This window comes from Sorex fumeus, unplaced genomic scaffold, assembly GCF_029834395.1.
Source record: "Sorex fumeus unplaced genomic scaffold, SorFum_2.1 ptg000129l, whole genome shotgun sequence".
NCBI lineage: Eukaryota > Metazoa > Chordata > Mammalia > Eulipotyphla > Soricidae > Sorex > Sorex fumeus.
In genome coordinates, this window is record NW_026606186.1 from 7,108,805 (window position 1) to 7,131,256 (window position 22,452).

A 22,452-nucleotide genomic window follows, 5' to 3' on the forward strand; every position below is an offset into this window, starting at 1 on the left:
GACTCAAACCAACCAAAACCAGAGTATCAGAGCTCGGGGGAGTGGTGTGGTGGCTTAGAGAGCCGCTTTGTAAGCACATCTTCACAAATTCAAATCCCTGGTATTCCGCAAGTGCTGAGTACGATTCGGGTACTCTGCCGTCTGTGGTTCTAGGCATCACAAGTGATATCCAGCTATATCTCACCTAGGTCTGTTTTAGCACACAAAAAAGGGGTTGTGGACCCCAACAAGCACAACAGCTAAAAAAGATGTCTGAGCACCGTCACAGGGAGTGTGAGTCCTGTGAGCACCACTCATTGCAGTAACTGATTGGAAAGGGGTAAGAGGATGAGAGGAAGGTGGAGGCATCAGTGAGTAGATCAGTAGCAGAGCTCATGCTTAGCAGTTGATAGCCCTGATTTGATTCCTAAGCACTCACTATCAGACCCAGACCTCCAGGGAGTGACCCCTCTAACAAGAAATAAGAGTTAAGACTGGAGAAGGTGTATGTAGACAGTGTAATCAGCTTAGAGTGTAAATGATCAAATACATGAATTCATATCTTTATCACTCTGATTTCAGGCAGATAATGTCTGCTAAGCACTTTAAGGACATAGTTTCAAAACAAGGCTTTTTTTTTTGCTGGTGGTGGTCAGGACTTATTCTTTCATTCTACCTGTTTGCTTATGAATCCCTCCTAGAATTACTTGAGGGACCATGTGGGATGCTAGGATCAAACCTGGGTCTGCCATGTGTGGTACCCTTCTTCCATACTCTTCAGCCTGCTGTACCACCTGTAATACCTGCTTGTTCCAGTAGGTGGTTTAGGTATGAGGACCTCAGTACTCAAAAGTTACATTAAGGTTACTCTTCCATTTATATGTGTGTATATACATGTATGTATATCAAGATGGATGATGTTAATAGATTTTTATTTTTTAAATTCATAACTAAGGTAGGTAGAGGTGTCACCAGAGAGGAAAATAGAAGCCCCTTGAAGGGAGAGATAGAGCACGGCTTCCCAGGAGAGCTGGTATTTTAGTTGGGTGGGCGTTGGGGGCAGATGTTTCGTTGCTGAATATGATTGGAAGGAAGTTCTGCTGGTCTAGCTTGAATCTTGATATTGTCTGACTAGCTGCTTGATCACAGATAAGTCACCTCACTCCTTTAAGCATACTGCTCGCCACAGAACTGATAGGGTAGCATCTCCCACAGAGGGTTTTTGAGAATTCTGTGACTTAGCGCATGTTAAATGCTTAGCCAGGTGGTTGGCATATAGCTAGTGCTTGCTGTCTTTACTGTCCATCTTCTTGGTGGGAGGCTTTTGTAGGCCTCTTGTCCTGATAAGCTATCAGGACAATTGTTCTCGTCCTGATAAACTATCTGGTTTTGGTAAGTGAATCTCTAACATTTTTCTCTTTATGAATTGCACACAGAATAGTTGAGATTCATTCAGGTTCCTCTTGGATTGCAGAATTTGGACTGAGCCACTCTTCACAAGCTCTTGGTATTGCAGCGCTGTCCCTAAGGTTCAGGACTCACTGTTGTCATTACTTAGGTTGGAGGGAGACTCCTCCTTTCTAGAAGACTGCTATTTGCAGAGTGTTCCTCAGCAGTGGCTAGCTCAGTGGTTCTCCGTAATCTGGTGCGGCGTAGGGCAGAGGCTTTCACTTTTCAGGCAGCAGAATCCGAAGGCCCAGGGGAATGACGCTCTCCGCTGAAAGGCATTCCAACATTATGACCTGCTCTCCCAACTCATTCTGGTTTGTTTCCTCTGAATAAAATGTGTCAGCAGACCTGAATTTTCTTTTAATTGCTGTCATTTATTAGTGTGTGATATTGTAAGAATCCATATTTGTGTTTGTTTTTTCCGTCAAGTGGTGAGAATTTGAAGCATATAGGATTGTCTGTAGTGCTAAATTTACTTTGCCTATGCTTCATAAAAATAACTTTTCTATTGTAGGGGTGTGTGACATTTATTCACTGGTGTCTTGTGTACCTAATGATAATTCAGGTAGAAAATATTACCCACTTTTGCCTTTGATATTTGTTTTCTTCTTATTTATAATAGCCTTGATAATAATAAGATGTAGCTATTTCAGGAAAACCTAAGATCTGAGTGTCTGACAGATGAATAGTAACACTTAAAATATAACAATCCATTTTCTGCTTTGACTTCTTTCTTTGTTCTCTTGTTCTCTCTCTCTCTCTCTTGGTTTTTCTCTGATGTTTAGATAATTTAAGGCTTTCCATCTGAGAAATACATTGTTTAAGAAATTTGAAGTTTGTTTCCAACTGGAAATACAGCCTAGGAGGCCCTACTGACTTCTGAAGATCATTGAGAATTAAGTATTTGTTGTTTCTATGCTATTTTCCTCACGAACATTTGACAGAGTAGGTGAATATGTATGTAGTTCTATAAATAACATTGATTGGAAATTCTGAAGCGTAGAAATTAAGAAATTGTTTTGTAGCCTCATTTTTCTGGTTTTAAATGCAGACAAAAAATGCAGACATACGCATTTATTGAATGGTAGAGTTGTTATAAAGACTAATTTTATGTTTTCTAATAAAAGAGACTTTGCCTTTCACTGTTTTAATTTTTTTTCTGAACCATAGAGTGAGAGGTTGGGGGCAGGTAGAAATGAGGTTGACTTGAAAATGTCATTTATGATTTGGCACCTATATTTAAAGGATTAGGTGTAAAACAAATCATCTTGTGAAAAACAAGACTCTATTCTATGGATCATAAAGAATTTTGTTCTCTTTCTAGTATATAGCAAGCTAAGAGTATATTATTCATGGTTTCGTGTCTATACCAGGAGTCGATTAAGTGTATCACTTATTTACTCAGATTAATCAGTGGCATAGTAGTATCTTGGATAATAACTCTATCAGTAACTCTCACTTTTTGTTATCTGCATTAGGAAAATAATATATCAGCTTTATTGTTGAGTAGCTTTAACTTAGGTAAAAACGTTTTATCCCAATCTGGAAAGCTATAATTCAGGTTAATAAAATATTTAGTGTAGGTAAGGAAAAAAATGAATATAGCATGAAGAACTAGATAATGAAGTATTCATGTTTATGGCATGTTTTTGTTTGACCCTGTGTATAAAATGTATCTGTTTAATTATTATTATTATTTTCATTTTTATGCTACACCTGGCAGTGTTCAGGGTTTACTCCTGCCTCTGTGCTCCAGGGATCACTCTTGGCTGGGCTCAGGGTACCATTCATATGGAGTGCTGGGGAATTAAACCTGGGTTGCCACGTGCAACGCAAACACCCTCCATACTCTGGTCCCTATACCCTGATATTTAATTTCAAAATTTTACTTTATTTCAATGATTTCTTGTTGTTCACTCCTCATATCAGCAGTGTTTGTATGGGAGATCTCCTGTCGCATCTGTCTTTGTACTCTGCTCTCCCACAGATTTGAATTCCAAGACCCCCTCCAGTGGGTATACACTATGAGATCTGGTTGTGTCTGCTGCTGGAAAGTTGATAAGGGTCAGATTGCTGCTGTCACAAAATGGCTTGTGAAGTGCTTTCTCAAGTGTTTTTTTTTTTGCAATAAGTGTTTGATTTCTGTGTTAAAGAGGTCACCTGATAGAGGGACTGGCGGCCACTTCTGATACTCGATTCTACCCATCAGTGGCAGGGGACCACACAGTGCTGGAAACAGGAAGTTGAAGTTAGTATCTTTTACTTGGGTTGTCTCCCTGTTCATGTTCCCAACTGTATTTTTTAATTTAATTTTTCATTTTGGGGGTCAGAGTCAGCTGTTGTTGGTGCTACCAGCTCTGTGCTCAGGGGTTGCTCCTCGAGGTGCTCAAGGGATCATATGGTGACTGGGATTGAACTGGGTGCAAGACTTAGCCTTAACCCTGGAACTGTCTCTCTGGTTCCTCTCTTAGATTGGTGCCTCAAACCTGCAGGTTAATAAATCTTACTTAGTTTGTAATTTTTCCTCCTCCTTTGTAGATGTCTGGGGGTTGCTCCATAGACGGGGCTGGTGCTGGCTTGGGAGCTGCTCTCCTTTACAGCCTCACACACACGTTTGTTGGGGACCCTGGCCAGATGCTTGCTCATAGCTTTAGCTGCCAGCACGTACTAGGGGCCCACACCCTTTAGTTGTGGTGCTCACACATGCTTGACTGTGATATGTCCAGAAATCTCTTTTGGTGCTATTGGCCGTCTGTCGAACAGCCACTCCCAAACTAGAGCTGCTAGAATATGTTTGACACATGTAGTTTCACCTGAGGATGGAAACCACCAGCTTGGCAGGCACTGGCCACTAAACCATTGCCTCAGCCTGTCACTCTGCTTTCAGCTCCACCAACAGTGACTCGAAACTTGAAAGTCAGCTCTTTACTGTTAAATTAAGATTCTCTGCTAGTATTTCTTGGATGGATGGATGGATGGATGGATGGAGGAATGATTCACTAGTTACTTTTTACCCTAAAGCCCTGTAGATTATGCCATTTACCTCAGCATAGGTGTTGATGTAAAGTAGAAACTAGAATGTTTATTAACTTTTCTGTATGTGACAGAGTAACTGGTTCTGGACTAATCTTCCGAACATTAAAATCAAACAAACATGAGAGTTATGAGCATGAGGGAACTTTTTCAGACTTTAAGTTAACAGGTCTGTGATGTTTACAGGTTGTGAAGTGAGTCCCATTTCCCCTGCTTTCTTGAAAGCAGATTCCAGTGCTGGGCTAGGTAGGAAGTTCTGGTGGCTTCACTGTGCTGCACTCAGGGTCTGGCACTCATGAGTGGCTAGAGTCTTCAGTGCAGGGGAAGCTGCAGAGAAGGGCAGCCCATATGTTCTTGTGTGGTCCCTGTGAGTTCCTGGCAGATGATGGTGTTGTCTATGAGGGAGAAAGACCCGGTTTATCTAAGTGGCTGCCCCAGGTTGGGAGAGGGGTAGAAGTTCTAGAGGATGCAGAGCTGGGCAGTGATGGACTTCATCACCCCCCCCCCCCCCCCCAAGCCCGGTGAAACACTAAAAGATCACGAGACACAGCAGGGGTCAGCAGATGATTTCAGTGAATTTTTAATTGAGACATGCTCATTGAGCTCCGGGATGTGACTCAGTGCTCGAGAGCGTGCCTTACGAATTGGGGACCCTGGGGTGGGGGCTGGCACTGCATAGAAACCACCACTAACAGAAATCAACAGTAACCCCCAAGCAAAAATGTGTCCGTTCTTTACAGATTAGCTAGCTACTTTCACTGGACAACAGTGATGTTCAGTAGTTGCTACAGACTTAGGGCCTGCAAGCCTGCATGCAATATTTTCTTTTTGATCTTTCAAAGACTGCTCCCTCCCCATCCTTCCTCTCCTTCCTCTTTCCTCCCCTCCTTCTCTCCTTCTCTTTCCTCCCTTCTTCCTTCCCTCTTTCTTCCCTTTCCTCTCTCCCTTTCTTCCCTTTCCTTCCTCCTCATCTCCCTCCACTTTTGTTTTGGGGGCTACACCTAGCACTGCACAGGGCTTTCCTCTGGCCTGCACTCAAGTGTCACTAATGCCACACTTGGGGGACCTGGGGGAGATCATATGGGATATCAGGGGTTGAACCTGGCTTGGCTGTGTAAGGCAACCTCCCTACCTCACTGTACTCTCACCCTGACTCACTTTTAAGGTTTTCCAGAGAGGCAGCTCCTCGGGCTGTGTTTTCTTAGTATGTGGGAGCTCTGGAGTCAGTCTCAGACACTGGTTGGTCCCCCAACAGTGCTAGGACTGGTCCTTGAGCACTGAGCCGGGAGAACCTGAGCACCACTAGTTGCGGCCCCTAAACAAAATCAGAAACCAAGAATCAAAGTTTTGTGACTTCTGCCCTACCTTAAAGCCTTCCCTAGATCAGTGGTTTTATAAGTGTTTTATATCTTTACAGTTGCACTAATCCATCAACTAGTTGTCTAAAAGCACTGTGGTGGATCATTCTCCCACTTCCCCCTGTCCTCCCTCTCCCCCCCTTCCACATTCAACCGCCCCCCCCCCCCCCCAACAAAGCCTATAATCCTAACCGAATGTGCAGGGGAGACATATTGGATATGGAGTTCTGCCATTTATAGATCACGATCACGATCATCCTGTTGTTCGTCGATTGCCTCGAGCAGGCACCAGTAACGTCTCCTTTGTCCTAGCCCTGAAATTCTAAAAAAGTGCCACATTTGAGGCTCTTTCAGTGTTAGGAGAATGAATGTGGCATTTATAGAGACTTGGGAAATATCTTACGTTTACCATTGATTTGCCCTAAGGGAAAAAGTTTTTTTTTTACTTAAATCTAAAATGTTTCTGGAAGCATTGCCTCATGTAGCCATGGGATCTTCATAACAGAGAATCAGTCAGCTGCTACTCTTTAATACTTACCAAGTCTTAGGCTATTTCTCTTTGTAGGAATAAATCTCATTCCCTTAAAAAGAAAACTATAGCATTTCTTTAGTGGAAATTTCCTTTTATCTCTTGTCTCATTTCAGTATGTTTCTACTTGGGAAAAGTGGCTAATCCCTGAAAGCTAAAACCAGAACTGAATAGTTTCTTGCTGAAAGAGGACCAAGGTTTCTTTGCTTTTTATGTGTGTGTCCACAGTTTTAAAATATTTTGAAATTGTGAAGTGTTTCAGACACTATGATAAAAAGCACCTTAGTCTTGTATCGTCTTAATGAAAGAAATCGAGGGTCAGGGAGACAGATATTTATTAAAACCTGCCCATTTCCTGGTTTGGAGAGATAATTTAGTGAACTGGAGCACATACTTTGCATGAAGGGAGCTCAGGTTTAATTCCCAGCACCTATCCTGAATACCACTGGGAGTGCCTTCTGAGCACTTAGTTGGGAGTAGTTCCTGAGAACCACCAGGATTGGCTCAATGTCGTTCCCCCCAGTCGGCCTTTGTGGAAATAAAAAGGCAAATCTTCATATACATTGCTCACAAATCACATTGAATTGCCTAGTGTGTTATCTTGGTTCATTACCTCTTAACAGTTTTCTAAAGCTAGCAAAAAAGTATTTTTTTCAATGTTTTATTTAATTTTAGTAGCACTAATCTTGTGATTACATGAGGGCATATTTCAAAGGAGTTTATGAAAGGATTGAATTATAATTGTTGCGCCAGAAATATTGAACTGTTCTGAAAAGCCACTTGTCTTTTCTGACCTAGATACATGGTTTCCAACCGTGGCAGAGGATGCCAGCAAGAGCATGGGGTTGGCGGCACTTGGCGAATTAAGTTACATTACCGAGGCTCTAAGATGTTTCTTACTTTCAATACTGTTATTTATACAAAGTATTCTGTATTGATGTAATGTTTGGCCAGTCGGTGCATTTTTTGCAGTCAGACCCATCATTTATTTCTTGTTTTGTTTTGAGGACACAACCCTGCATCTGAGGGCTTGCTCCTACCTTGTGTTTAAGAATCACACTTCTGTTGGTACTTGGGCGACCAAATGTGGTGTCAGGGTCAGCTGGTGCAAGACAAGTGCCTTAACCACTGTACTATCTCTCAGGCCCCCTCTCCTTCTGTTACTTATTTTACCAAATAGTTTTTAATATTACTGCTTATTTATAACTAGATTGCAGGTTCTGAGATTGCTTTGCAAATCTGACAAGAGAAATAATTACATGCATTCTCTCCCCAGATATGATCGCTTTATTCTGTAGAATGAGACCACAGAGGCTGTTGAGAACCAGACACTGAAACTTCTTTTCAGAGGTTCTAGTTTGTGTGTTGTGTTAAGTCTGCATGGCACTGATCATGTAAAGGCACAGAAGGAACTATACTTGGGTATTTGCCTGTTTCTGGGCACATTACTCCTTCCTTTTGATGAGAATAGTCACATGATTTGTAAATTCTAAAGAAAATCTAATGGTTGTTGTTGCACTCTTGAGAAGAAAATAAATAGCTGCTAAGGCATATGAAGTTTGGAGTACAGTTTCATGATTGATTCTCATTTAAAAGACTAGATCTCAAGTTGAACTTTTAAAGATCACGGCAAAATTATATACGTACTCCTTTTTGCTTCTGGAACCAGTGATGTGAATCAGAAAAGATTTTAGTGCTTTGATCCTATTTCAAGAAATTCTTTCAGTGTGTCACCATAGACAAATCACTCAACATCTGTTTGTTTTTTAAACAATTTTACAAGAAAGTTTTATCACCAATTGCTACCATGTTCCTGGCCTGACTCCACTGCTCTCGGTTTGGGAAATTAATCTGCATGCAGAAATTAATTCTCTGAATAACTCCAGTATTTGGGTTTTGTGACTGAAATCTCCAGACTCTCAGGGATTCAGGGATGGGTTACCTTCTCCCATTTCCCTTTACTTCCGGAAGTCCTGGCAGTCCTATACATGCCCCCAAGCTGCAACCCTGTTAAAAATTTAACTCCGGTTCTATCATCCTGTTAAAAATTTTAGATTAACTGGAGTGACATCTCAAACTGAAACTACAACACTGATAAATCAGGAGTAGCATACCAGATTCGATGGTATGTAATGTAGAAGGCAACCAGTCATGATTAACAAAATATAAACACGGAAAAACTTAATCTGTAACATTTTAGTAATCTCTTATATGCAAGGACTCAATGACTCCAGGGTGAGATACAGTAACTTTCTTCTAAGGAAGCTTTTTTATTATTCTGTTAGCAAATTATTGATAAGAAGCAATATAAAATAAATTATTGAGGGCCTGCCTATGAACAGAGTGGTTGGGAAAATTAGAGCCATTGGTGGAGAGAAGGTTTGTAATGGTGGTAGGATTGGTGTTGGAATATTGAAGACTCATAACAAATCATTATGAGCTACTTTGTAAACCACAGTGTTTATATAAAATATAAGGGAAAATAAAATTAAAATTTTAAAAAATTAATCACGGTCACGGTCCTCCTGTTGTTCATCGATTTGCTCGAGCGGGCCCAGTAACGTCTCCATTGGAGACTTTGTTGTTACTGTGTCTGGCATATCGAATACATCACGGGTAGCTTGCCAGGCTCTGCCCTGCAGGTGAGATACTCTCTGTAATTTGCCAGGCTCTCTGAGAGGGGCGGAGGAATCGAACTCGGGTCAACCATATTGGCTGCATGCAAGGCAAACGCCCTACCGCTGTGCCATCGCTCCAGCCCGCTGTGCTATCGCTCCAGCCCAAAAAAATTAATAAAAAGAGAAAAAAACATACATACCCAACCCAATTTAAAAGTTGGTAAAAGCACTTTCACCTTGTTGGAGATTAGCCCGCATCTCAGTGAGAGATGTTGACTTTGGACTTTTTCCCCTCTGGAGAAACCTAGTTTCTTTCTTGAACGTGCATTTTTTTTTCCCTCTCCCCTCATTTTTCTCTAAGTAAAACTGTCTTACTTAAATAAAAGTTGGTAAAAATTTGAATTTAAAAAAGAAGAAAAGCTTTGTTCTTTTTCCCCAGTGGTTTTCAGGATGAGTCTCAAATGTGACGCTCTATGAGAAAATTTTAGTTTGAGGAAATTGAGTTTCTCCTTTGTGCCTGGCATTTTTCTAGATGTAAAAATAATAATAAAAGTAAAGTAAAGGCCCTCCCGTTATTCGTCGATTTGCTCTAGCGGGCCCAGTAACGTCTCCATTGGAGACTTTGTTGTTACTGTGTTTGGCATATCGAATACGTCACGGGTGGCTTGCCAGGCTCTGCCGTGCGGGCGAGATACTCTCGGTAGCTTGCCGGGCTCTCCGAGAGGGGCGGAGGAATCGAACTCGGGTCGGCCATGTTGGCTGCGTGCAAGGCAAACGCCCTACCGCTGTGCTATCGCTCCAGCCCTAAAAAAAATAATAAGGTAGAAAAAATGATAAACCTATGGTAAATTCTATGGCAAGAAATTGAATAAAGTGAGAGGTGTATTGGGGTATTGAAACTTCTTATCAGTCAGGGATGGGTTTATAATAAAGTGAAGTCACTAAGTGAGGAGGATAATAGGGAATAAGATAAGTTAATAGGATTCTTACTATTAGGGCTTTAAGGTGTTTTCTCTGAGATGAAAAGGGTTTTTTTTTTCCCCTCCCCTTGTATCTGGTCATGCTCAGGGGTTACTGCGTTCAGGAATTCCTCCTGGTGGTGCTCAAGGGACCAGATGGGATGCCAGGAATGGAGCCTGAGTTGGCTGCAGGAAAAGCCAGCACCCTCCCTCCCTGTTTCGTCGTTACTCTGGCCCCTCTGAGCAGAGCAATGATATGACCTCATTTATTATTCTTACTGGAATAATGTTTTATAGTATTTTAAAGTTTTAAGTATATACCGTTGTAACTCAATATCTGTATACGCTATGATTTGTTTAATAAAAATCTTGTTTTAAAGGAATGGTTTGGATGGTATTGCTGAGAATTAAACTAGGTGAGAAAGCGAAATGACAAAGTAAAGGGGATTGATGGATTGGAAATGTGCGAATTTGAGTGGAAGAGAGATGTTATAACTACCAAATCTCTTGATAGAGGGAAGGTGAGGAAGAGCTAAGTTTAATTTTACTTTTGTCATTTGAGGGGACAGGAAGGAGTTGACCTGGCATACATTAACTTTAAGATACATTTGACATCTAGAGGACTCTGTTGCTTATGAAGTGAACGTGAATATAGAACTTGGTGATATATACATTTTTGGCTCCTTAGTATATAGATGCCATCTAAGGTCTCAAGCGCAGATAAGAGATGGCTGAGGTAGTGCATGTGTAAGATAGCAAAGAGCTTAGCTGTGAGGCCTGAGTTCTCAGGTAGGTTGGCGTTTAGAGGTTTGCAGATAAGAAAGAAAGGCTAGGGCAGAGTGATTTATGAAGTGGGAGGTGAACCAGGCAAATTAGATGGGAGACAAAGGAAGTAAGTGTTTCTATAACAGGCTGTTGTGCGGCACCTGTTAATGAGGACTGAGAATTGTTTGCCACAGTAAACACAATGCAAGTCCTCATCCTCAAGGACCTAAACACCTACTTCTTCAGTGTAGCCTTGGGGTGAGAGGTTGGCTGGGGTTAAATGAAGGTAAGCAGGGAGGAAATGGGAATCAAAAGTGTAGCTGAAAGAATTAGGCCTGAATGTGGGCTGAGTATTGGACTTTCGGTAGAGAAAAGGTCCAGGAAAGTAACACAGGAGAGATGATCACTGGAGTGATGTCCTTGGGTATGTACAAGAAGGTGGCATTAAGTGGGGTCTGAATCAAGAACCAAAATTTTAGAAGATTAGGATTATTTAGAAGATTATGCATGTGGTTGTTAAAATTACTAAGAATTATGCCAAGAATGCATGTGTTTAAAGGAACGGTAGAGGTTTTGGGGGACTAACTCAAAATTGGTGAAATGAATCCATAAGTAATGATATTTATGCTGATACAGAAAAGCTCAGAAGTTCCCGAGAATCACTGGGGTATTTGAGGAAATCAGCTTCTAATTTATTTTCCAGTAGCCCACTGTAGTCACACAGCCCATCACTTAACACTCTCATGAGTAATTCCCAGCCAGCTACTCCCTGAACAACTAAATGGGGGAGAAACTAATTGTGCTCTTAGATGGAACCTTAGGTTCTGCAGTTTTTATATTCTATTAGAAAGGATAAATCTTAGGCAGTGCATTGGATTAAGTGTTAGAGTGCATGCCTCATGTGTAAGGTCCTGTGCGCTTAAAAAAAGTCCCTGTTACTTAAAAATGATCCAAATTTTAATTTATTCTGAGTTAAGAACATAGTGCTAGGTACTGTGAAGAAGATGTAAGCAATTCTTTCAGTTCGTTAAAAGCCGTGCTGAGTAATAGAAATGTCATAAGATAAAAACTGTTGATTGGGGGTCAGGGAGCTGAAGTCCATGCTAGAGTACACGCCTAGCATGTGTGAGGAATTGAATGTAGTCCCGACCCCGAGCACTGGATCCCCCCCACCCCTTCCACACTCCAGATGTAGCCCTGGGGACCCATGCTTGTCCCTGGGCGGAGGTCTGAATAGTCAGGCCCTTGCTGCTAGGCTGTATTGCTGGGGTAACTCTTTTTTGGGGGGGAACGGAGGGGAATTCAGACCACATCCTGTGGTGCTTAAGGCTTCCTCCTGGCTCTGGGCCCAGGGACCATATGGACCTCCAGGGATCAAATGCAGGCCTGTCCTGTGCACGACAAGCACCTTGCCCGTTGTACTGTCTCTAGCCCTGAGTCCTGCTTGTTTGTTTTTAAAGGAAAAAGGGATGGCTCAATGAAGAAGAAATCTGTATTAAGGTATATGTGAATTTTTATGAAGGGGCAGGTTGATGTGGGTACTTGATGCAGAGAACCATGATAAACTATGTATAAAATTGTAGTCTTAAGTAAGGGAAAGGTTTAATTTTAAAACTTAGTGCATTGCAGTATAGCCCTGGAAACAGTCATTTTCCTATTCCTATGGAGGACCTTGGTGCAAAATGAGTACTAAATAGAATACCTGTTTCTTGGGAAATGAATAATTTCATTTAAATGAATTAGAAGTTTTGAAAGGGAGGTTTCACATTCTCAGGTTAAAAATATTCCCCCAAATGGGCCCAGAAGTATGCTAGAATAATGTAGGAGTTAAGTTCCTGAGAATGGTAAAACATGGCAGAACTGATTTACACAGTAGTATGTCAGACTTCTAGATACAGGTATCTGGAAGCATTACAAGCATTCTCAATAAAGTGACCAGTATTCAGGAACTTTGGTGTCACCCTGTATTGCTTTTCCTGTTTTATTTTCTTATTTACTAGTTTAATTTTATTTATTTATTTATTTTTGTTCTGGTTTAAAATTTTTTTTTAATTTTTATTAGTGAGATACCATGAGGTACAGTTGTAGACTTACACATTTTGTGCTTAGGTTTCAATTATATAATGATCAAATACCCATCCCTCCACCAGTGTCCATTTCCCACCACCACGGATCCCAGTATCCCTCCCATCCCCCACACCCCCATCTCACCCTGCCTCTGTGGCAGGGCATTCCCCTCTGTTCTCTCTCTCCTTTTGGGTGTTGTGGTTTGCAAAAGAGGCATTGAGTGGCAATCATGTTTGGTCTATAGTCTACTTTCAATATGCTTCTCCCATCCTGGGAGGATCCTCCCAACACCTTTTATTTGATGTTCCCTTCTCTGTCTGAGCTGCCTTTTCCCCTAGCATGTGTGGCTGGCCTCCAAGCCATGGAGCAAAATTTCTGGTACTAATCTCGGCCATTCTTGGGTGTTAGTCTTCTATTTTGTTACTTTATGTTCCCCAGATGAATGCAATCTTTCTATATCTATCCCTCTCTTTCTGACTCATTTTATTAACATACTTTCCATGTAGTACCACTTGTATGTAAATTTCATGACTTCATCTTTTCTAACAGCTACATAGTACTCCATTGTGTAGATGTACCAAAAATTCTTTAGCCAGTCATCTGTTCTTGGGCACTCAGGTTTTTTTTCCAGATTCTGGCTATTGTAAAGAGTGCTGCAATGAACAAACAAGTGCAGATATCACTTCGACTATACTTTTTTGCCTCTCTGGGATATATTTCCAGGAATGGTATTGCTGGGTCAAATGGGAGCTCAATATCTAATTTTTTGAGAATAGCCCATACTGTTTTCCAAAAGGGCTGAACCAGTCGGCATTCCCACCAGCAGTGAAAGAGGGTCCCTTTCTCGCCATATCTGCACCAGCACCAGTTGGTTCTGTTCTTGTGGATGTGGGCCAGTAGTTTAATTTATTTATTTATTTGGCCACATCCAGTGGTGCTCAGGGCTTGCACGTTGGGATCACTTCTAGTAGGGCTTTGGGGACCATATAGGATAACGGGGTGAAACCCAGGTCAGCTGTATACAAGCCATCCCCTGCCTTCTGTGCTATCTCTCTGTCTCCCCCTACCCCTTCCTGTTTTTAGTATAAAGATTTGTAGCACTGTACACTGCCCTCCCGTTGTTCATCAATTTGCTCGAGTGGGCCCAGTAACATCTCCATTGTAAGACTTGTTATTACTGTGTTTGGCATATCGAATACATCACAGGTAGCTTGCCAGGCTTTGCCATGTGGGTGAGATACTCTTGGTAGATTGCTGGGCTCTCCCAGAGGGGCGGAGGAATCGAACTCGGGTCAGCCAGTTTGGCCGCGTGCAAGGCAAACTCCCTACCCGCTGTGCTATCACACCAGCCCAGTATAAAGATCATACCATGTTTATCTCCTTTATAAATTTTTTAATTTTATTTTTTGGGTCCTCCCAAGTTCGGGAGGTTCAGGGGCTCCATGGTGGTTCTAAGTAGGCCAGGCTGAGGGTTCAGGGATGTGATGCTGCCATGCCCTGTTGTGTTGGGCCTCCCTGGGCCTCCCTAGCAGTGCTGATGCCCTCCACACCTAGGGGTGCTCAGGGGAGTATGCTGTGCTGAGAACTGAATCTGATTTGGATGCAGCAGACTGGGACTCCATCCAGGACCTCCATTCTATCTCCCAGGCCTCTTTATAACAAGCTTTGTTGTTGTTGTTGTTGTTGTTCCTTTTTTGGGTCACACCCAGCGATGCTCAGGGGTTACTCCTGGCTCTGCAATCAGTAATTACTCCTGGCAGTTCTTGGGAGATCATACGAGATGCTGGGGATTGAGCCCAGGCTGGCTGCGTGCAAGACAAATGCCCTACCCACTGTACTATCGCTCTGGCCTCCGTAACAAGCTTTCTTGACTCGACTTTTAGTTCTCGTTTTGCGCTTGTTCTCAGGTCATGCCTCTGAATGCAGTTGTGCAGCTGCTTCTACTTTTCTCATTCACTGGTCCATATGTTCCCTTGGTGCTTTTATTGCTTTCGGACCTAAAAAGCAACAAAAGCAAATTTATATCATAACTTCCAGACTTTTCTTCTAAATTCTCTGTCTCTGTATCATTTCTTCCTTGGATATTTAAAGAATATCTTAAAATTGACGTGCCTAAAACTGGCTTCCCTATCTTAATTACAAGACTTGCTCTCCTGCACTTCTCATTTTGAGCTGCATCTCAGGTAGAGCTTAGGGCTGCTCCCAGCTCTGTCCTCCCAGTGGTGCTCTTGGGAACTTCTGTGGTACTGGGGGAACACACCTGGCTGTGCTGCATGCAAAGATAAAGTGTACTCACACTCGGACTTTTGCAACTCCATTGCTTAAACTGAAAATCTTCAAGTCAATTGTTACCTCTGTTGCTTAATTGCACATTGATTCTGCTAGAGAGTCTTGTCATTGTTCTTAAGAAGATGTTCGGTACAAGTCAGCTTGCTGTCATGTGGAGACTATTAGGGGCATCACTCCTTTGTCAGGTCACTTGGTTCCTCTTTCAAGGGATGTGTTAGCATTTTGTTTGAAATTGGATTTTCTTCTGTAGAGCTTGTTTCCAGTTTATCAATGACATTAATGGATGTCATACTCAAATGTGAAAGTAAATGTGGTTTTCTTTTTTGTTTTTTGTTCCCGTGCAGGTGTGTTCCAGAGAACAAGTCTTCACACATCTTTCTGTATTGACTCTGAGCTGTCAGGGACTCAGGCTTATGAGGAGGTACTGTGACACAAAACAGTGTCTAGCCAAGACGACAAGAAAGAGGGGAAAGGATCGGAAAAAGAAGCTAAAATACTATAGAGAACCATGGTAGGTTATTATGGTTATTATTTACATGTTCTTAATTCAGTTTTAAAAAGATTTTCATAATTCAAAATTTGAATGTTAGCAGTTAGCAATGTTAAGTGAAAAACACTTGGCTTAAATTTTTCTTTTTTAGACGTATATATATATATTTAAATTTTGGATTCCAGGGCTTCCTTCTGATAAAGATGAATAATTAAATTAGTTCAGATTTAGTGTGACTCTTTGAAACCACCAGATGGAGCCCCGTGAGCCTAAATACAAAGGATGGAATGCATGTAAATAATATTTTCTAGTAAAACCAGCAGAGCAAACATACAAATGGTGAAAGGTGACCTTGAATTAGCACTGTCCTCTCATTGTTCATCGATTTGCTCAAACAGGCCCAGTAACATCTCCATCGTGAGACTTTTTGTTACTGTGTTTGACATATTGAATACATCAGGGGTAGCTTGCCAGGCTTTGCCATATGGGCGAGATACTCTCGGTAGCTTGTCGGGCTCTCTGAGAGGGGCGGAGGACTCGAACTTGGGCCGACCAGGTCGGCTGCGTGCAAGGCAAACACCCTACCTGCTGTGCTATCGCTTCAGCCCACCTTGAATTAGAAATCATGTAAATTTTGGGCCAGGCTGTAGATGGAAGGGCTGGAGTGTATGTTTTGCTTGCAGAAAGCCCAAGCAACAACAACAACATGATGCACCCTCCAGCCCCCCTCCCCCCCACCCCCCCAATCCTTCAGCGCTAAGTCATTTTTCTCTAGTCTTCTATCAAAAGTGTCCTGTGGAAACTAAAAGCTCAGCCAGAACAGGGAGATAGCTCAAAGAACATGCTTCGCCATTGGAGCCCTGGGTTTGATCCCTGGCACTGCGTGGTCCCCCGAAACATCTGTGGGAGCAATCTCTGGACACTGAACTGGGAGTTGCCTTTGCGCATCACCTGATGTGGGTCCCTCCCACCCCTCAAAGCAAACGACAGACAACAAAATTCCTCAGTCAGTCGTTCGTGATTAGTGATGAGGATTGTGCAGTAGTTTATGAAAATGTATGGGATTATTACCTTCAAAAGCCACCTTTTCCCATTCACTTTGAAAATAGTAAATATTCAGTATATTTGGGTTACTGAAGCGAATAAGTAGGATACCTTGCCTTTATGGAAAGTTCATCTTTGAGGGGGTGGGGGAGGGCTTTCTGGTGTTATTCGCAGAGTACCAGGGGCCACTCTAGCAATAAAACTGCTCCCAGGTGGGCCCAGAGGTTCAGTCACAATGAGAAGTGTTGTTCAGCGATTTTCAGGGCTACAACTGGAAATCCTGAGGGGGGGCATGTAAGGGGTGGGGGGCTTTGTGCGCGCACTCTGTTCCTTTGGATTTTCTTTCAGGCTCTGGAAAATTCTTTTTTTTTTTTTTTTTTTTTTTTGCTTTTTTGGTCACACCTGGCGATGCACAGGGGTTACTCCTGGCTCTGCACTCAGGAATTACTCCTGGCAGTGCTCAGGGGACCAAATGAGATGCTGGGAATTGAACCCGGGTCGGCCACTTGCAAGGCAAACACCCTACCCACTGTGCTATCACTCTAGCCCCCGGAAAATTCTTTTGTTGAATTTGAGATGTTAAAAAAGACTAACTTCTGGTGCTTTTGTTTTTAAAAACCACTTGTCCTGATACTTATTTCTGGAGGTTGTGTGAATTTTTACCCTAAATTTTTAGTGTGAAAAGACTTACGAAAGATGTTATAGTTTAGTTGAAATTCTACTAGTATTTTAGTTCTGCATGTAGAAAACATTAACTTGCCATTTTCTTTTATTTGGTTAAAAACTTTAAAAAATTATAGCAGCATGAACTTACCAAGTTGTTGATTGTATAGTTGTTTCAAGCCTTAAAAATGTTACAACATTGATCCCAGCACCAATCCTACTGCCAGTGTGACCCTCCCTCCACCAGTGTCCCTAGTTTCCCACCCATAACTCCAGCCTGCCCTCTTGCAGGTGCAAACAGATTTACTTTATGGTATTTGTTACAACACAAAGGCAAATGGAATGATCTAATCTTAGATCAAGACTAGTCAATTTGTAATAATTGTTATATCTCACATGGATGTTGCTAAAATCACTGTCTGCGGATCTGCTGTACTGGCTGGTGCTAGTTGAGCCTTCCGCATTATTGGTTAGTATCATTGAGCATGATGGGTTTCTGCATAATTTTCCTTTCAGATTTGTTGTGCTCCCACTGGGCTGACAGTTCTATGAAATTCTGAGGTGTTCCAGCATGTGGTCCAGGAGCTTTATCTCTGAAACAATTTGTTGTTTCGGCAGTTTGATGAGGTTCAGTCGTGTAACGGACCTGTTTTCTATGTCAGAGGCTACATCCACATTCCCTTTTCAGGCAGAGAGATATCTGCCCGCCCCCATTCTGAGAAGGTCCGAGAGCTCTCAACCTGGACCAGTTCTCTGGAAAGATTTGGTGGCATCGTGTTGTTTGGGAGACATGGCACTGGGCTGGGTCTCTGCCTGCATGATGGCAGGTGGGTGGGTGGGTGGGGGTTTCTTATTTAATTTTTGATAGCACGGTAGCACTGTCCTCGCATTGTTCACTGATTTTCTCGAGCGGGCCCAGTAACGTCTCCATTGTGAGACTTGTTGTTACTGTGTTTGGCATATTGAATATGTCATGGGTAGCTTGCCAGGCTTTGCTGTGCGGGCGAGATAATGTGTGGGTGTCATGCCTACATACTGGAAGATGGGGAATCTGGGTGGAGGAGGCCCAGTCCCAATCCGGGCAGGCTTGGAGATCTATGCCCCGGGTCCCGCACACCTGGGTTCCTCTGCTGGTTCCTTCATGTGTGGGTTGGTTTTCCCTCCCCACCCTGAGCAGATCCCTGGCAGCTGAAGACTGCTGGTTCCAGCCACAGCCATGCTTAAGACCATGCTCCACAAATTCGGAGGAGCCTCACGCATGGTCTTCCTCTTCCTCCTCCTCCTCCTCCTCCTCTTATTCAGGGAGGGGGCACAATTGGCAGTGCTCAGGACCTAGTCTTGGCAGTGCTCGGGGACCATTTGGGGTGTTGGTCTGCTACATGCAAGGCAGCTGCCCTACTCGCTGTACTGTCTGGCCCCCAGTTTGCTTCATTTTTAAGGGATTATGATACTGTAGTCCCGATTCACAAGTGTACAGGGTAGTATAATTTTTTTTGTAGCTTTTTGTTTGTTTTTGAGTCACACTCGGCAGTACTCTTGACTCTTTACTGAATCACTCCTGGTGGGTTTGGGGGGGATTCTGGGGATCGAACCTGGGTTAGCTGTGAACAAAATGAGCGCCTTACCTGCTGTACTCTCTCTCTGGTCCCAAATTAACATGATTTTAAAGCATTAAACAAGACAAAAACAAAAGGCAAGAATTACAAACACTTTGTGGTAAACTCTTTAAAACAAAATATTACCATATAAGTTCATGTAAGTAAAGACTGCAGCTGCCTTTGTAAGTGAAGCACTTTTTTTGGCTGTATGAAAGCTCACCAAGTTATTCTTGTTCATTTTTCTGTGTGGTGGTGCATGTTTCTAAATGCTATTTGTAAATTTGGAAATAGATAAAGGTTTTTAGATGTGTGATTCATAAATGTGAAGGATTTACTTTTAAATTTTTATGAAATATTTCTGTATCTGGGTTCTGCTTCGCTAGCAAGCTATTTTAATTATTGCTTTAAAATTTTAAAAATACTTTGTTGTAGCGGGCTGGAGCGATAGCACAGCGCGTAGGGCGTTTGCCTTGCACGTGGCCGACCCCTCTCGGAGAGCCTGGCAAGCTAGAATATCCTGCCCTCACGGCAAAGCCTGGCAACTACCCGTGGCATATTCAGTATGCCAAAAACAGTAACAAGTCTCACAATGGAGATGTTACTGGTGCCCGCTCAAGCAAATTGATGAACAACAGGAGGACAGTGTTACAGTGCTATCTCCTCAGTCCCCCCCAGTCTTAATATTCTTAATACATAAATTAGTTTCAAAATTATTTGAGTATTTAAAAAAATTAAAGTGATGATGATTTATAATGTATAACTTTCAGGTAGATAACCTTATATGTTAGTATTAGTACTACATTATAACAGCACCAAAATTCTAGTTTCTGTCATCACCGTACATTTGCTCTTTCACCCAATAAACCCACCCATTTTCCCCTGATCTTTCGGTGACTACTATTTTGTTTTTGTAGTGCAAGGTTTTGATTTTGCTTTTTGTTTATTTTCTTTTGTTCATTTTGTTCATTTCACATTAGTGAAATCATATTTGATTTATTTCCCTCTGGATAGATCAGTGTTGTTATAAAGGGCTTGATTTCATCTTTTTTCCCTCTTTCTTCCTTCTTACAGAGTTGTACTCTATTGTGTATATTTTCTAAGCCTTCTCATTTGCTAAGGGGTATTTAGGTTGTTTTCAACTCTTGGCTATTGTCAGCAGTGCAGATAGATGTCTTTACTGCATTGTATTTTGGGGCTCATAGGGTATATTCCAGGAGTGGAATTAGTGGGTTATACAAGAAGCTCCAACTTTTTTTTTAGGAATGCTCATGTTGTCCTCCAAAAAGACTGAATTCATCAAAACCCCTCTAATGAGGGGACAGAACTGTGTTTCCTCCCAGCTATTACTGTGTCAATCTCAGTGTCTTCCTTCAAATCTACTGTTTCAGTTATTTGGATGGCCCCTCATTGGTTGCATATATGTTTAGGAGTGTGAGTGCTTCCTGATGTGATATTGATAATGTTCTTTGATCATTGAGAAGTGACCTTCTCTGTCTCTTTCAACCTTTAAAACTTTTTAAATAGTTGCTGTTGTCTGACACACGTATGGCCACCCTTCTTTCTTGTGAGGGTTGTTTCACTGTGTTTGCCCTCACTCTCCTAATGTGTTTCTTGTAGGCAGCAGCAGCTTGGATTCATTCTTATAATCCATCCTGCCATTCTGCTTCTTGTAATTGGTACATTTAGACCATTGACACTGACTGAGATTATTATGGGATAATAATCTTCCTGTAGCACTTGGTGTGTTTGTGACATTTGTACTGTCTTAAAGTGCCCTTTCAGTTCTTGCAAAGTTGGTTGCTCTGCTGCTGAGGCCTTCCTTTATTTTTCATTTCAGCTACCAAATTCTTTAGTCCCATATTTTTTTGTTTGTGGCTTCCTAATTTCTGCTATCATGTGCTCTTGTGTTTTACTGTGTGCTCCATTGTTTCTTTGAGCTCCTTAAACATCCTCACTATTTCCTCTCGAAAGCTCTTTTCAGAGGGCTCTTCAGGGCTCCTGTCTTTGCTCACCAAGCATGGTGGGGTTCTGTGTTGCATTCCTGTTGTGACTTTTGCTGTCTCGAGATGAGTAGTGTTGGTAGGTGACACACCTAATTAGGGTGTCAGTGTCTGCTCTCCCAGAGACATGTTGGAATGAAGTATCCTGTGGCTGCTAACGTGGCTGTGGCCTTTGGAGCCTCCTGACCTGGGGGCCAAAATAGCGGCTTCTGAGTGCAGCTCTTTCCTCTCTGCCCCATTCTATGTTAATTTTTATGTGCGGCCTAAGATGAGAATTTAATTACTTTGAATGTAGCTGAGTTTTAAGTAAGTCCATCTCAAGGATATTTTGGTTGAAAATGTAATACATTTGTAAATAGCTTGGGAAAATGATTCTTCTGTATTACATGTTTTTTCCTATTTTGGAAATGGCAATATTTTCTACTAATTTCTTTTAAAAATTAGAGTCTTGTGATTGGAAAGATAGTAGAGGGGTTAAGACACGCATCTCTTGGCATCACATGCTTCCCTGAGCATCACAGGTAGACCCTTGGAAGTGCCTGAGCACCTCTGGATGTGTACCTGGAGACCTCTGAACTCTGCTCGGGTGCCCTGAAGTCCCGGCCCTGAGGCCTGGATCACACCGTGACTTGAGCCTGGGAATTGAAACCCTGGGCCAAAGGCATTCTGACTTTTGAGCTGCCTTCCCCCACTCCCATAATAGCAGGAATCAAAACAAAACCAAAAATGTAGCGGAGTTTTGAAAGCACAGTAGTAAACAATATTCTAATGTGATCCATAGTTTTATGATAGTGTTCACATGTAATTTTGTATTTCATTTTTAAATATTTAGGCATCAAAATTTATAGTACTGTTAATAATAAAGTTTTAGGCATACAGTGTTGCAACCTCCATATCACCACTGCTGTCATTATCTCTTTACCAATGTCACCGGAATCTTTTGATAGAAAATGTGTTTTTTTTTTTTTCTTTTGGGGTTGGGGGTGGGGAGCATACCAGGAATGCTCACAGGCCCATATGGGATGCTGGGGATCAAACCTGGGTTGGCTTCATGCAAGGCAAACACCCTACCAGCTGTACTATTGCTCGGGCACCTAAAATTTTTTTAAATTATTATTATAATTTGGGTTACATGTTTTCAATGGTGTTAACTCTAATGGCTTTGATGTATATGTGTGTAGTCACTTCACCTCTGCTAGCAAAGAGACCAAGATCTTCACTAATGTCCCTATGTCACCTTGAGCCTACTGCGTCATTTCTCATTCCCTATTCCCCCAACTCATTATTCCATATTTGGTAGCCCTAATTGTGTAATCCACAACTAAGGGTTTGATGTCATACTTCAGTTTCCTTGTTGATTCCTAGGTATTTGGTGTTTTTTGGAAACTTTATTTTTTATAGCGTAGCTCGTGTATTATCATTATCTTGGTCTAAACATTACATTACCTTACTACCACAAGAGTGCCCTGAGTCACTTTCCAAGCCCCCATCTACCCCAAATTTCATGCTTTCTGTTTATACTCCAGTGTAAGTCGGTTTTGTTGTGAATTGATTTTGTGTATACATTTATATCTCTTTTCCCTCCTTCATAACAAAGATGAGTGAAATTCA

At 42.0% G+C, this 22,452-nt stretch overlaps 1 protein-coding gene across 4 annotated transcripts in view; it reads left to right on the plus strand.

The window, feature by feature from the left end:
- Positions 1 to 22,452, plus strand: part of STRBP (spermatid perinuclear RNA binding protein) — a 138,240-nt gene that overhangs the window by 59,748 nt on the left and 56,040 nt on the right. For all 4 annotated transcript variants that reach the window (XM_056138512.1, XM_056138513.1, XM_056138515.1 and 1 more), the window contains one exon: positions 15,391 to 15,557. In XM_056138512.1, the coding sequence (XP_055994487.1) occupies positions 15,555 to 15,557 (3 nt within the window). In that variant the 5' untranslated portion in view covers positions 15,391 to 15,554. Of the gene's footprint in view, positions 1 to 15,390; positions 15,558 to 22,452 lie in introns of those variants that run through there.